Source organism: Micropterus salmoides, unplaced genomic scaffold (assembly GCF_014851395.1).
Source record: "Micropterus salmoides isolate LMB-PRFRI ecotype aquatic unplaced genomic scaffold, ASM1485139v1 Ms_hic_scaffold_3, whole genome shotgun sequence".
In the NCBI taxonomy this organism is placed as follows: domain Eukaryota; kingdom Metazoa; phylum Chordata; class Actinopteri; order Centrarchiformes; family Centrarchidae; genus Micropterus; species Micropterus salmoides.
Window position 1 is genome coordinate 16,293,351 of NW_024042261.1, and position 14,809 is coordinate 16,308,159.

Consider the following 14,809-nt stretch of genomic DNA (forward strand, 5'->3'; position numbering starts at 1 on the left):
AGGATGCAATCATTGGGGCCTACTCCATGTAGCTCATGTCTCGAAGGCTTCTGATCATAGCTGAAGTACGAGAGAGTTCTGCCAACAACTGGATCTTTCTCCTGGGCCTCCTTGAGCTCCTCAGGGGTGAGAGGATAACCTAAGGCATTGGAGGGGGCATTGTGGACTAGACTCAGTGCTTGGACACATACACTCTTCCATGTAGGTTTCTCTCTTCCCACAGTGACTCCAGTCATCGTGGCACTGATGGTGTTAGGGCGAATTTCCTCTGTGCACCGACTCATGAAGCTGTTGATATCCAGAGGCATGCATGATAAACCATCTGCATCTGCGTTGGACTTGCCAGGCAGATACTTGATGGTGAAGTTAAATTCGGCCAGCTCTGCTACACAGCATTGAATAGTAGCGTTCAGCTTTCCAGTGGTGAGGACATAGGTGAGGGGGTTGTTGTCTGTGTACACAACAATGGATGGGGCATGATACAGCTCCAAGTCCATCCTGTGAAACATTTCAGTGTAAAACAAAGAGCTGTGTCATGTCTGGATACCCCAGAATAGGAGGAGAGGACAGGCAGTCTATCGGCTGATCCAAGATGGACTGATGGAGCTGTGTCCAGTTGATGGGGGTGCGGGAGGGCTTTTGACTGGAATTCTTGGCTGGTATCTTTCTTCTTCTTTCCCTTGACTACTGTGGCTGGTGGTGGGTTGGGTGTGTCTGAACCTGATGTGTCTGAGGAGAGGAGGGCATACAGGGGCTTTGCGACCTTTGAGAAGTCCTTTATGTATGATCTGTAATATGAGACAAAACCCAGGATCTGTCTCAACTTTCCTACAGTGGCTGGTCTCATCTACTTTAGTGCCTGGATAGGAGCCAAATTCTTAGGGTCCATTGTATAACCCTCTCCACTAACCATTTCCCCAGGAACCTGACATTCCCTGCAATCACTCATGTGATAAATACTTCTCTGGCTTCAGGAACCTTCCCAACCACTTTCAAAAGGGCTTGGGTCACACCCTTGCTCAAAAAGCCCTCACTTGACCCAACTCAAGTTGAGAACTGTCAGCCAGTGTCTCTTCTACCATTTTTATCCAAAACTATCGAACGGGCAGTATTCAAACAGGTCTCAGAATTCCTCTCACGGAATGACCTCCTAGATCCATATCAGTCTGGTTTTAAGAGTGCCAACACTACTGAAACGGCTCTTTTGTCTGTAACAGAAGCCCTAAGGTCAGCTAAAGCTGCAGCCCAATCCTCGGTTCTTATCCTGCTTGACCTATCATCTTCCTTTGACACAGTCAACCACAGGATCCTGCTATCCACGCACTCAGCAACGGGCATCTCGGGTAAAGCACTCCTGTGGTTTGAATCCTACCTCTCGATCGTTCCTACAATGTGTTGTGGCAAGGACAATTATCCTCCTCCCACTGCCTCTCCACAGGGGTTCCCCAAGGCTCAGTGTTAGGGCACCTTCTCTTCTCAATCTACACCATCTCACTGGGGCCGATCATTTGCTCTCACGGCTTCTCTTACCACTGCTACGCAGATGATACGCAACTCTACCTATCCTTCCCGCCAGACAAGCCCACCGTCTCGGTGTGGATCACGGACTGTCTCTCGAACATATCTGCATGGATGAAGGCTTGCCACCTTCAACTAAACCTCTCTAAGACTGAACTCTTGGTCATTCCAGCCAAGCAATCTATCCACCATAACATCAGTCTACAAATTGACTCCTCTACCATCACTCCAACCAGGGTGGTGAGAAACTTGGGTATCATGACTGATGACCAGCTGTCCTTTTCAGACCATGTTGCTGCTGTCTCTCGGTCATGCTGCTTTGCTCTATACAACACAAGAAAAATCAGGCCCTACCTCACTCAGTATGCCACCCAGCTTCTGGTACAGGCCATGGTTATCTCTCGCCTCGACTATTTCAATGCCCTCCTAGCAGATCTTCTAGCTTGTGTGGTGAAACCCTTACAAATGGTTCAGAACGCAGCAGCGTATCTGATTTTGATTAGCCCAAAAGGACTCATGTCACTCCATTACTTAGTGACTCCACTGGCTCCTCGTGGCCTCCAGAATCAGATTGAAGTCACTAATACTTGCATACAGAGTGACTACTGGGTCTGCACCCATCTACCTAAACTCCATAGTACAAACTTACGTTCCTAGGACAAAAATGATGTGGAGTTCCCCAAGGCTCCATTCTGGGGCCTCTTTTGTTTAACATTTACATGCTTCCATTTACATGCTTCCTCAGATTATGAAAAACAACAAAATATATATGTACCATAATTATGCAGATGACACACAGATTTACATAACCATTTTACCAGGGGACTATAATCCCAAACAAGTGCTGAGTAACTGTATTGAGCAGGTCAATGATGTGCCAGAATTTTCTTCAATTAAACAAAGATAAAACTTAAGTTATTTTGGAGCCAGGGAGGAACGAACCACAAATCAAGCCAGAAATCTTGGTGTAGTCATGGACTCAGACCTGAATTTGAGGGGTCACATTAAGACAATTACAAAGTCAGCCTACTATCACCTGAAGAATATATCAAGGATTAAAGGACTTATGTCTCAGCAAGACCTGGAAAAACTTGCATTTATCTTCAGTCGACTCGACTACTGTAACAGTGTCCTTACAGGGCTCCGTAAGAAATCCATCAGACACCTGCAACTGATTCAGAACGCTGTTGCTCGAGTCCTCACTAAGACCAGAAAGGTGGATCACATCACTCCAGTTCTGAGATCTTTACATTGGCTTCCTGTATGTCAAAGACTTGATTTCAAAATCCTGCTGTTAGTTTATAAAGCACTAGGGGGGCAGGTTTGCTTTCTGTCCCCAGAGTCAAAACTAAACACGGAAGAAGCAGCGTTCAGTTATTATGCTCCGTATATCTGGAACAAACTCCCAGATGACTGCAGGTCTGCTGAAACTGTCAGTTCTTTTAAATTAAGACTTAAGGCTTTTCTTTTTACCATTGCTTTTAATTAAATATTTGAGATTTTTCTTTTTACCACTGCCTTTAACTAGTAGATTGATAACTCACACTGCATTGTAACTTTTACTGTCTTGTTTTCTTGTTCTTTGTTTTTAGCTTTTCAACATTGCTTTTAATTAAATATTTATACGATGAGAAATGAGTAGGTAATTGAGTGAAAAGATAATGGGAGTGAGATTGAACAGAGTGAAGGAAGTGGTCTTAAATCTCACGCCTGAGTGATTTGCAGGAACCTCTGTCCACCTGTAAACGCACAAGTGGGTCCAGAGTATAACTGGATCAAAGTGGCCTGCGGACAGACATGTCCTGGTTTCTCTGTAGTGTCCGAGGGTTTTTGGAGTTTCAGTGGACCCAAAGATTGCTATGGACCCGAGTACAGACTAGCTAGAGAGAGTCGATTAATTGTACCTCTCTGCTTATTCTCTTTTCAAAATAATTGTAACTCGTAATTTGCTCAACCCCTCAGCCAGCCCTCAGTTTTTATTTTCCATTTAACTCTTTTAACCCAGATTGTACACTGCACTGTAACTTTTATTATTAGTGATTTGTTTGTTCAATTTCCCGATGTTGCTTTTAAACTTTTTTATATTTCCCTGTTGCTTTTATGTTTTGTTTAAAGCACTTTGATTTACCTTGTTGAAATGTGCTATACAAATAAACTTGCCTTGCCTAGAATGGGTGATACAACCTTTGTTCAGCAGGTCCTGGAGATACTCCTTTACCTCTGCATGTAGTGGCCAGACTGAATGGCTGGCACAGAGATGGTTCTCACCTCATTATCAGACAAGCTGACTTTTCTGCGGCCAGTTGTCACCACTCCAACACTTTCACGTAGGTCTGGGGTCTGAATAAGTTTCACCACCATCCTGGCTATCCTGGGTCTGATGGAGAAGGAAGCACTGACAGTCTGGATAATTAAATGGTCTACTATGGAACCAGGGCTCTGAGCTTTAACCACCTCCTCGATGACATTGTACCCTATTAAAGGTCTCTCTGCCACACCGGGTTCATCCGACACAAGGATGGGGACAGCGAGGGTTTCTGTTTCTCTCTCTCTCTATTGCACAACTTAAACTCCACCTCTACCCAGCCACTTAAAGGAATTTCAGTCTGGTTAGCTGCTAACCCGGTCACTGTCTCTGCTCCCAGGAGTTCTATGAGGGGCCTGTGGATAGTGTGCGGGAGACGTTAAGCCTTCCAGTCCTCAGGGATGACAGTGGCCTGCGCTCCACTGTCCCACAGACCTTCCACTGCGACACCATCTATTCTGCAGTTCACCGGACACTGTTTTCCAATGAGGCTCACTAACTTGGTCTTTCGGTGCGGCTTGATGTAGTACATATAAGGGTTTTGGTGCACATGTGTAGGGGTAAATGCTGTCTCTTTCTTGTCGGTTTATGGTGGGACCTGGGGTCTCGAGCTACTAGTGGTCCCCTCTCAGCAGCCCATTCTTGTTTCCCATCTGCCTTGGCCTCCTACCCCTGCATGAGACATGGCCAGACTTGCCACAGCAGAAACAGTGGTCAAAGTGATCTCCTCTATGTTCCTGCTGACATGCTGTGCAACCCCTGGGTCTCTGCCTGTTGTCTGGCCTTGATGTCGCTGCTGGCTAATAAGTGATCTGGTGAGAGGTGCATGGTCTCTGTGAGTGCTAGATGGCTGCTTGCATGGTTGCCAGGAACACTTGTCTCCTCTCATAGACATCCGAGCTGCTCCAACATAAGATGGTTGGCAGTGTCCTGGGCTGCTTCAATCTGGTGGACTAGACTTGTGTAGGACAGCTTGTCTTTTTGTCCTCCTTCCCATGATCTTAAATTCCCTCTGGAGCATGACTTGAGGCACATGTATGTAATGTGGAGTGCTGGTTCTTATCTCCTCAGTTGGATGGTGGCTGGGGGATGATGCTCACATGCTGACGGGGCATCCTGCTGCTTGGGACTGAAAAGGTGGCTTTGATCAGGTGCAGTGTTGCTTGGCCCTCTGCTCACCTCTCTCATCGCTTCCATGTATGTGATTAGGCCTTTCAGGTATATACACACACATGTTCTTTATCACTTTTCTTTTACTCCAACTTGCTTTGTATGGTCTTAATGGGCCCTCTCTTTGTTTTGCTGGAGAAACCCCTCCCTCAGTAGGCATGAAACATTTTGTGTACTCAGATACTTTAATAATGAGTGAGTGGTCCAATTGGTATAGGATGGCCGTGACTTCAGTCAGTAAAGGATCCATACCTCTGTTCTTGTTGTTCTTTCTTGTAATAACATAGATGTAATGTAACTGTTGGTGGTGAAGGTAATGGTAGTTAGAAGATTCTGGATCGTCTCACTGGAGTGCTACCGCTGCTGGCCGTAGCTTTCCTGGCTGTGGCTCACCAAAAATATGTTACACCCATAGAGTGCAAGTTCACTCAAGGGTTAACATATTTTAGAAAAGATTTGCTCTTAAAGAATAAATGAAATGGAAGGTGAGGAGTTGGCTGGTCCTCAGCTGTTTTTTTTACTTTTTTCTTGTGGTAACTGCCAACTAAAGAACGCAGCGCAACCCACAGCTTATATACCCGCAGTGATCGTGTGCCCTTTTAACTGCAAATAGAACTGTTGAAAATTGAAAGGGGGAGGGGGGGGGGGTGTCTGTAAACATGCACAATACAGTGCATACCTATAAAATAACACACAAGTGGGCGTTTTTCTATAAATGTCCTATATGCCACATTAGCATGCTAACACTTGCTAATTAGCACTAAACAAAGTAGCCTACATCTGATGCTGATGGGGGTGTTATTAGTTTTGCATGTAGTGTGTGGTAGTTGTAAGTATTGGACAAATTAAAACATTGACCTGATGGTGCTGCTAGATGTAAAGCTAAGGGATCATCAAAGTTATTACAATCCATCTTGATGGTGGCATGGATGTGTGTGCCAAATTTCATGGCAATCTGTCCAATAGTTGATGAGACATTTAATTCCAAACAACAAATGTCCACCGTAGAAAGAGATAGTGGTGCTCGGGGAAAACTCAAGGGATTATCTAAATTCATTAAGCGTTCATCCTCTAGGGACCATCTATCTGTACAATATTTCATGGCAGTCTATCCAGATATTTCAGTGTGAACCAAAGTGGAAGATCGACCAGTGGCCAGAAGTGTGGCTAAAAAAGGTACATATTTTTGTATAAAAACATATTATAGTCCTCAAAGTAAAGTATCATAAAAAGTATTGTATCAGCACTTTCAGACAATACCCATATCTATTGTTGTGCACTGACGTTACAGCTGTCCTATGTGTCCTATGTTTCTTCGGTAAAGCAATAATCTAGTTAATTCCTTGTCCTTGCCTCCAGTTTGGATGTTGATTTTAAAAGACAAACCAGACTGATAACACCGGGGTTAGCATGACATTTCTACGGCATTTACGACCACATTGTCTTGCTTGTAGATTGTCTGTGGTACCGCATTTTTGACTTTGTAATCAAACACAGATGCAATCATTCCTTCTCTTATCATCTGTTACACCACAGCCTGCTGTTTTTAGTCATTTTCTTTCACATGATTCCAATCTCTGCACACCTCCCCCCTCTTGTCCATCCATCCTTCTCTCGTTCCCTTTGATCTGTAGCTGCCTATGGCGATTGTATGTTGTATGTACAGTGTGTCAGGGGATTTGGGGGAAAGATATTACTTTGTCAGCAAATATATCTTTCTGACTGGCACAAACTGTATGTGCACACATACAGAAAAATGAACAAAATAAGTTGCAACTTAAACAAGACTAATTCAATTCACCAATTACAGTATATATATGTTGTCTTTCAATATATAGTGAATTTTAAAGTAAATGTCTGCCAAAAAGTGGCACAGTTATAGCAGCAGGATGTATCGTGCTACAACAGCTGAAGGACGCAAATATTTACTACGTGTGTAGACAAACTAGAGGAAAAAAAGAGGGGAAGAAGAAGTAACACCATAGAGAGAATATTGTGTATAGTGCAGAGGGAATAAAGGGTAACTTAATTATTGGGGAGGAAAGAACCTTCAAAGATGGGTGTCAGGTGAGAAAACGGGGAGAGTGAGTGAGAGAGGGAGTAGGAGTCTAAAGAGAGAGAGAGAGACGGTGTGTGTTTGAGAGAGCGAGAGAGAGATAGAACTGTGTTGCACCACATGACTCTCAGTTCCCTGTAGGTGCGCTGACGGCAAAGTAGCCTCCCTGCTGAGAAAAACAAAAAACAGGAAAAAGGAAAAAAGAGCGGAGCATCCAAATATCGGATAGAGAACAAATATCAGGGAGCGGGGGAATCATAGAATGGGAGAGGAGAGAAAGAGAGGGAAACTGGGGCACAAGCACATTAGTGATACACATTAACATCGGCAAGCAGGAGCAAAGGGAGGAGGAGAAGAAGAGCGAGGAGAGGGGCAGAAGAAGCGACAAGAGCGGGGGAAAGTGCTGATGGCAGAGGTAGAGGTGTGATGGTGCACGGTGCCAGGACCCGATAGTGACTCCTGCCCTTGTTTCCTCCTTCCTCTCTGACCCTGTCCCCTCCTCCTTCACCCTTCTCTCCTCTCTCTCTCTCTCGCTCTCTCTCTGTCTTCCCACAGTCGGACCAAGGAGAGTGGAGCGGCTGGGTTGCATCTCTCTGTCTGTCTCTCTTTCGCTCCCTGCCATCCCTCTGCACTGTCCTCGGCTCCTCCGATTGTCATTCTGCAGCTGAAACCCTGTGAGAAAATTCCTTGAGCTCGGCATCAGAGGCAGGACACAGGAGAAGGAAAGACCGGTCGGGGAATAAATTGGGGGTCCCTCAAAGAACTGAGGAGTCTTTTGTTCTTTTCAGGCTTTTGATGGTTGACCTGTTCCGCTGCCTCTCTTCTACAAAGAGAAGACTTAAAATGGAAGACTTGTTGTGAGAGTAAAAGGTTTTGCAGCTTTATTTTGCTTTATTTTACCCAGTATTTGGAAGTGAGCAACTGAAGACTTAATCCATTTGCAAAGAAAGACAAAAGAACTGCAAAAGAATTGACTTCGAATAAAAGAGGACGAGACGCTGAATCAGCTCTTTGAGACTTCAGGTTGCCCCTGCCGGTCTCTCCATTTCCACTCAATCTGTCCCATCTATACTTTTCTTCTTCGTCTCAAGCTCTGCTCCCTCGACTACAGCTCAGCCATGCAGGTGTCCATCGCCTGCACGGACCACAACCTGAAGAGGGGCAATGGGGACCACAGCAAGCAGAGCGCCACCAGCCCCAACGTGGTGAACCAAGCCAGGGCCAAGTTCCGCACCGTAGCCATCATTGCTCGCAGCTTCGGCTCCTTCACTCCACGCCACATTTCACTCAAGGAGTCAACGGGGAAACACACTGGCATGAAGTACAGGTGTGTGTGTGTGTATGGTGTGTGTATGATGTGCAGGGTTTAGTGAAGCTTCGGCTAGGTGTAGTTTTTTCCTCCACTTGTTTGTATGTGTTGCTGTGCTAGTAGTGTTTCTGATTATATTTTTCATTAGAGTTGAGTTGTCCACACATTTGTGATTTTGGATGCAGCTCAGTTCCTTTGTTGTGTAATTATTTTACTCCTTTCAAAGTTTAGTAAAGATGGTAAGAACACACAAATAAAAATCTAATAGAGGTACACGCTACCTAGAAAGAGCCATATATTGATGGCTTGGCAACAGGCCAAATCATTATTGTTAATCAACTTTTAGTGGAATAAAAAATTACATTGTTTTATACATGTGAAGCATTTTTTCCAATGTAATAGAAGTCATTTCCATTAAATATGATTATTTTTCATATGAGTTTGAACACATTTGCCATATCATGATACATATCAAAATATCTAAACACTGATTTCAACCATATTGCCCCTACTTATGTTGAACCCAGAAGAATGTATTGCGTAGTGCTTTAAAGAGTAATTTTATGTATATAAGAAAGCAGCTTTAAATCCGGTTGATAACCCACTGCTTTATTGAAAGCCAAAACATTCCCCCTTTCTGCCTAAAAATCCCGTCAACAAAATGCCTTTTGTTGCCGTGATATTGTGGCATTTCATAAAGCCATTCCTGCCAGCACCATCTGAAGCACCTTCTGCCAAGCCTGCAGTATGTTTTCAGTGAGCTTGCGCTTCACATTTCAAATTTGATCCTTAGTCTCGAGACTTATCAGTAAGTCATACAGAAGCTGCTTATTCACACTGGATGTCACAAGCAAACCTGACAGCGTTTATGAATAAATGCTGTCTGTTACCTGGTGAAAGACAGTTTTTGTCTGTTCGATCACTGTCTCCATTCTCCCCACAGTTCATTTACACTTTGTCTGTTTCTCACACATACTGTCTCACAAAAATTTAAAACCTCTCTGCCTCTTTTTCTGTCTTGCTCACACATACTCAGATGTTCAAATTCTAATGCTTTTCGAAATGCCATGAATGGAAGAGGACCCTTGTGCTTCTCTCCCACTCACCTATACACTTTTTTTCTGCCTCTATCTCTTCTCTCTGCCCCTCTCTCTGTGGTTTGGTGAGACAGCTCTGCAGTGTGGGCAGAGTGTCTGAGTCGGATTTGACCTCAGCAGTGCAGCTGCTGAGCTGACTTGTGTGTTTGACTCTTGTGGCCTCAGCTGTGAATCTTACATAAAATATAGTGCCATTACTTTCTTCCCAAGCTCTGCTGATCACTCTGAAACCAGACTGGTGTGTGTGTGTGTGTGTGTGTGTCAGTGTGTATGAAGACATGTTTGGTGTGTGCATAGAGATGGTGTCAGACACCAGGCTGGAGGTAGCACTAACTGTTCAGCACTCCTGTAATTGATGGTGTTAATATTGAATAAAGACACTTTATAAAACTCTTAATGTCACTATCTGGCCTCAATCTGACAATAGTTTTACATTTTAGGCTGTGTTGTGGCTGTTGCCAACTGAAAGCTCTGCAGACAGCTCTGATAAAATGGGGGTGCTTGTGTCGCCCTGCATCTGGTAAAATAGGTTAATAATGCAAAATTGTTTTGCGAGACTAGCAGGGAAATACATTTTTCATCCAAAGTGAAAAGTGCAAAATGGCCAGATTACATTTTTTCTCTTGTTTGAAGGGATGACGTTTACCTATTTTTGGTATGACAGAGTTAATGCTAAGTGCGAGTGAGTCTATCGTAAACAACAGTAGATATCAGTTAAAATCTCAGAGACAGGGTCTAAAATGTACTGTTTGGCTCAGCTGCCAATGGCAGGTAAACTGAGAAAGACTAAAAATAATTACCTCAAGTTTGTAGTCTACAAACTCATCTTTAGTATCACTTTTATGATTAGATAACACTATCAATCAAATACATTGTCGCAGTTTAAATCGTATTGTTCCAGCACCTCATCCACAGACATGGCTTTCTCACCCCTATTCTCAAAACCCTGCTCACTACGTTCACTACGTAGTGTCTGACGGGGGCAAGGAGACACCGACCACCGACTGACTGACTACCGCTCAGCGTAGCAGGAATATACTAATATAATATTAGTAGTCAGAGCTAATCAGCCATGAGCAGCTGCTGTCTGACTGTGTGGGGTGGAGGGATGAAACATAGCTAACCTCAGAGTCACGATTAGATCTAGTTCTGCTTTCATTTGATTTGCTGACAACACAATAGGTATGGTGGAAAGTGAGGGTCGTATATGCCAAATCCAAAATGTACCTGCACTTACTGGGTGCTAATTTGGACAAGGCTGAGAAACATTATTTTGTGTTATTGGCCTGGATTTCTTTAGTTTAAGTAATTGTGTTTGTTACAGGATTGGTACAGTAAAGTACAGTACTTGCTGTTTCTCAGATCATTCTACTACTACATGTGCTATAACTGTAAAAACAAGTGGTCTGGACCACTTGGACAGCAAGGGACACACTAAAAGAAACTGAATATATCAACATAATGTAACATGTCTTCTACAATGATTCAGACGTGTGCCTGAGTGGTATAAAAATGTATGGTCTTTTAGCTTTTGATATGGTTTATAAAGTATTATACATTTTACCTCGAACACTTTGTTGTGGAACAGACTTGCATCACACATTATCCAGCCTCTGAAGTAGTCTAGACGATATGTAATATAAGTGGGCTGTGATGCAACTTGACTAGTAATGAGAGCTGGCAGACAGGTGAGCAGCGTACAGGCCATGGCCAGGTGCCACCTCACTCTGCGTTGGAAACAGCCCAGAATCGTGGGGACAGCGAGTAAACATGCCTGCACCAAAAAGGGAAATTTACAGAGATATACCTGACAGGTGACATTGAGTTCAAAGCAAAATGTCCTAACTACTATGGATTCAGTTTCGTAGAGCTAGAGGCATCCAAAAAGGAGTCTTTGAGGTCTCTCCTTACATTTAACAGGGTTGTTTTTCCTCATAATGGACCACATAAAATAATAACATAAACACATGCAGTAAAACACAATGTTTAAATGAATGGGGAGCAGACATCTGAGATATCTCATGACACCTCCTGATGGTGTTTGATTTTTCAGTGTCACTTGAAACACATCTCAGTCTATTATGAAAGTTGTTGTACATAATTGTATTATTGGAAAACGTGGAATAAGAAGTGAAGACTAAGATGGTCAGTGTTTCCTCTGATCTTGATGCCAACAGATTGTGTGTGTATCTGAAGAAGCTCTTGGGTTGGAGAAGTAACATGCCAGAAGCCTGAAAAAGATTTGCCTCATGTCATGTCACAGCTGAGTGTAATGATGTTGCTGAAATGTATGTCTGGGAAATTTGGCCTGCAGGGATGTTTGCTGCTACGAGCTGCTAGATTCCGCAGCTACACAGCAACAAATCATGAGTGGAATTGTTAGTGCTACTACATTGGTTAGATTTAATGTAATGGAAGAAAAATAAAAACATTTTGTATTTTCTCAGTTCTCCTAAAGTGGAGAAGCTCTAAAGATGATCATAATTAATAATAATAATCTAGATCATAATTGTTTTATTTGATGGATAGTAAATATGCTGACAATGCTGGTTACTCTGGCTGGCTGTACAATGAATACCATTGTGTACCTCTTATCTGTGATGTATGAATTACCAGAGCAGTATACAAAGTATACAGTCACTTACAATGATCCCATGAGGGTGTTGTTGTTATTGTGCCAGGATTTTGTAGTTAGTCATATGTTCGTCAGCACAAATGTACAGTACCCACGTGTCAGGCAGAGATAAGGAATGTTTGCACTAAGTATTCAGTACAGTACAGTTTAGATAATTACATATGTACAGACTAATGTATAGGACAGCATATTTAACGCATGAGTTAATCCCATTAGAGGCTGTACACTTGTGGTGACTGGTGTCACCTTTGAGAATGGGTTATTGAGAGTGACACTCTTTATTTCATGTTTTTCCCCACCATCTTTTCATTCTGTAGACTCTGTGTCCAGAAATAAATAAATTGAACTGATTGATTGAATCCCCTTCTTGGAAAATGTAAAAGAGTGGGTGCCGAATTGGATCTGCCAAAAGAAACCGTGCGCGCGTGACACACACACACACACACACACACACACACACACACACACACACACACACACACACAGAGCTTTCTCTATAGGATGCCAAACAATATGCCAGCGCAGTCTTCCTGTCAGTTTGTCATTATAAGTTCAGTAGGCAGAGGATGGTGAAAATTGCTTCTGACAATAGATGAGGATAGGGTAGAGTTTCTCCTCACAGCTCTATAGGAACAATGGGAGAAAATATGGACAGAAAAGAAGAGGAGGGTGGAAAGGAAAAGAGAGAGAGGGGATGAGTGACGATACCTGTGTGTGTGTGTGTGTGTGTGTGTGTGCGCTAATCATTCAGTGCTGCATTGTCTTCTGCTGACAGTGATGCTTTCGGACAGACAGCATGGGATGAGAGAGACAGTTTCTACCCCCTCCTCCATCCCTCTCTTGCTTTGTTTCTCTTTTGTTTCAGGAAGTGAACCCAGGGTTGTGTTCACCATCTGCTCTGGCAATGCTGTGTAGGTGAAAGCGTGACAAGTGAGGATGTGTTTGCTTCTTCGTGTGTGCGTGTGTGTTTAATTTCATGCGCTTCTAACAGCAGCTTACGGCCACATAACACACACAAACACGCACACACATCAGGCTGTTTAACTATTTATTGCTATAAACACATGTTAAAAAAACAAAGTGTCAATCTGTCACCTGGCTGACGTAAATGATAATGAATGAAATTATAAAACAAAAGATAAAAATGTCAAGCACTTCTGTAACAGTACCCTGGGGCTTGTATTTGTTTCTACTTAATAGTAACAACCATCAGGCAGGTGAATGTTGGCAGAGAGTCTGTGATGATGGTCCTTTAGGTGCTCTCAACTTCCACTCCGTCTTGTTGTGTCGAGGCGTACACAGAATTCTTTTACTGCATCAACAGATTTACATTGACTTATCAACTGATGAAATATGTTGCTACATATGTTGTTGTTGGTGTTGTGCGAGCTTGGCTGAGTAGAAATCACTTAAATTTTAATAAGTTCTAGCCACAGCACATCAGTAGAGTAGGAGCAGGCTTGGTTCGTGTGGAGGGTTGAGGATGGTGGATGCATCACTGTTCATCTGAATACAGTGATAAGATACTGGACTATGGTGGGTTTACGTGCCCACACTTAGCATTTCATTCTGAAACAAAAGGATCACTATGCTATTTTCTGTTACAAAAACCGTCACACTTGCGCACTGTGTTGAGAGCTCATTCAATTGATAACGATTTCCTTTACTTCCAGTCTCAGTAAACAACATTTCCATCAATCAGTCAGTTAGTCAGTAGATTTAGATGGCTCTCATGAAAGGATTCAAACTGTACACAGTATGCTCTTGGATAGACTGAGCCACTAGTATGCAACTTGCTCCCTGTCAATTCACTGCATCACTGTTGCGATAATGAGCCTCTGAATCAGTCCTAGTTCCTAGAATGCCATTATTTGAAATGGGAGCAGCATTGTGTTTTGTGTTTTCTCCTTGTTGGATTTCTATTTCTATGTTTGTTTTCTTTATAGAAAGAGCAAGTAAGAGAGGGACAGATAGTGTATGTGAAAGAGATGAGTACAACTTAAAAGGGAGAGGATGTGCAGGGGCTAGGTATAATTGATAGAGGGAAGCATTAAGAGGCATGAGACTGTACTTGACTTTATATCAAATCTATTAATAAATCAGTGTGTGTGTATGTGTGTGTGTGTCAGTACTACCCCCCACAGAAATGTATGAAGCATTAAAATGCTGTATTTAGTTGCATACGTGCCCTGATCTCTAACGGGCTTCACTTGCAATTAACATTACAGAGGCTCTGAGAGACATCAGGTTCAATCAGGTTGTACCATGCTCAATAAAACAGCAGTGAGACTGCCGTTGTTACCTCAGTAGCTATTTGTTTGTACAGTGATTCATTTTATAGAGATTGGGGCTGCACAATTAATCAAAGTATTATCAAAATCGCAATATGGTCAGGTAATATTCAAGTTGCAGATGTTGGTTTTGTTTTGAAGAAGGTAAAATGTGACATAACAGCGTGATAATGAAGTTCTGTAGTGCTGCAGAGATGCCCCTGCCTACAAATCTTGTTCTCTAGATGTACATAAACAGGTGTGTTTGGTATAGACCCTAACAAATGTCACATCATCATGATTTTGATGCAAAAATTGATCATTCCCACATATCATGAATCTTATTGTAAATCATAATAACTTTCAAAATAATCTGGATGTGATTTTATTTATTTATTTTTCCACAATATTCTGCATCCCTAACCCACCTTTGACTATCCATATTATAA

At 42.8% G+C, this 14,809-nt stretch overlaps 1 protein-coding gene across 3 annotated transcripts in view; it reads left to right on the top strand.

The window, feature by feature from the left end:
• kcnab1a (potassium voltage-gated channel, shaker-related subfamily, beta member 1 a) overlaps positions 1-14,809 on the top strand; it is a 149,397-nt gene that overhangs the window by 46,680 nt on the left and 87,908 nt on the right. Inside the window, exon 1 of one of the 3 annotated variants that reach the window (XM_038693710.1) lies at positions 7,229-8,376. The exons of the other annotated variants lie outside the window; for them this stretch is intronic. Within the exon in view, the coding sequence (XP_038549638.1) occupies positions 8,168-8,376 (209 nt within the window). The 5' untranslated portion in view covers positions 7,229-8,167. Of the gene's footprint in view, positions 1-7,228; positions 8,377-14,809 lie in introns of those variants that run through there. 3 annotated transcript variants of the gene reach the window in all.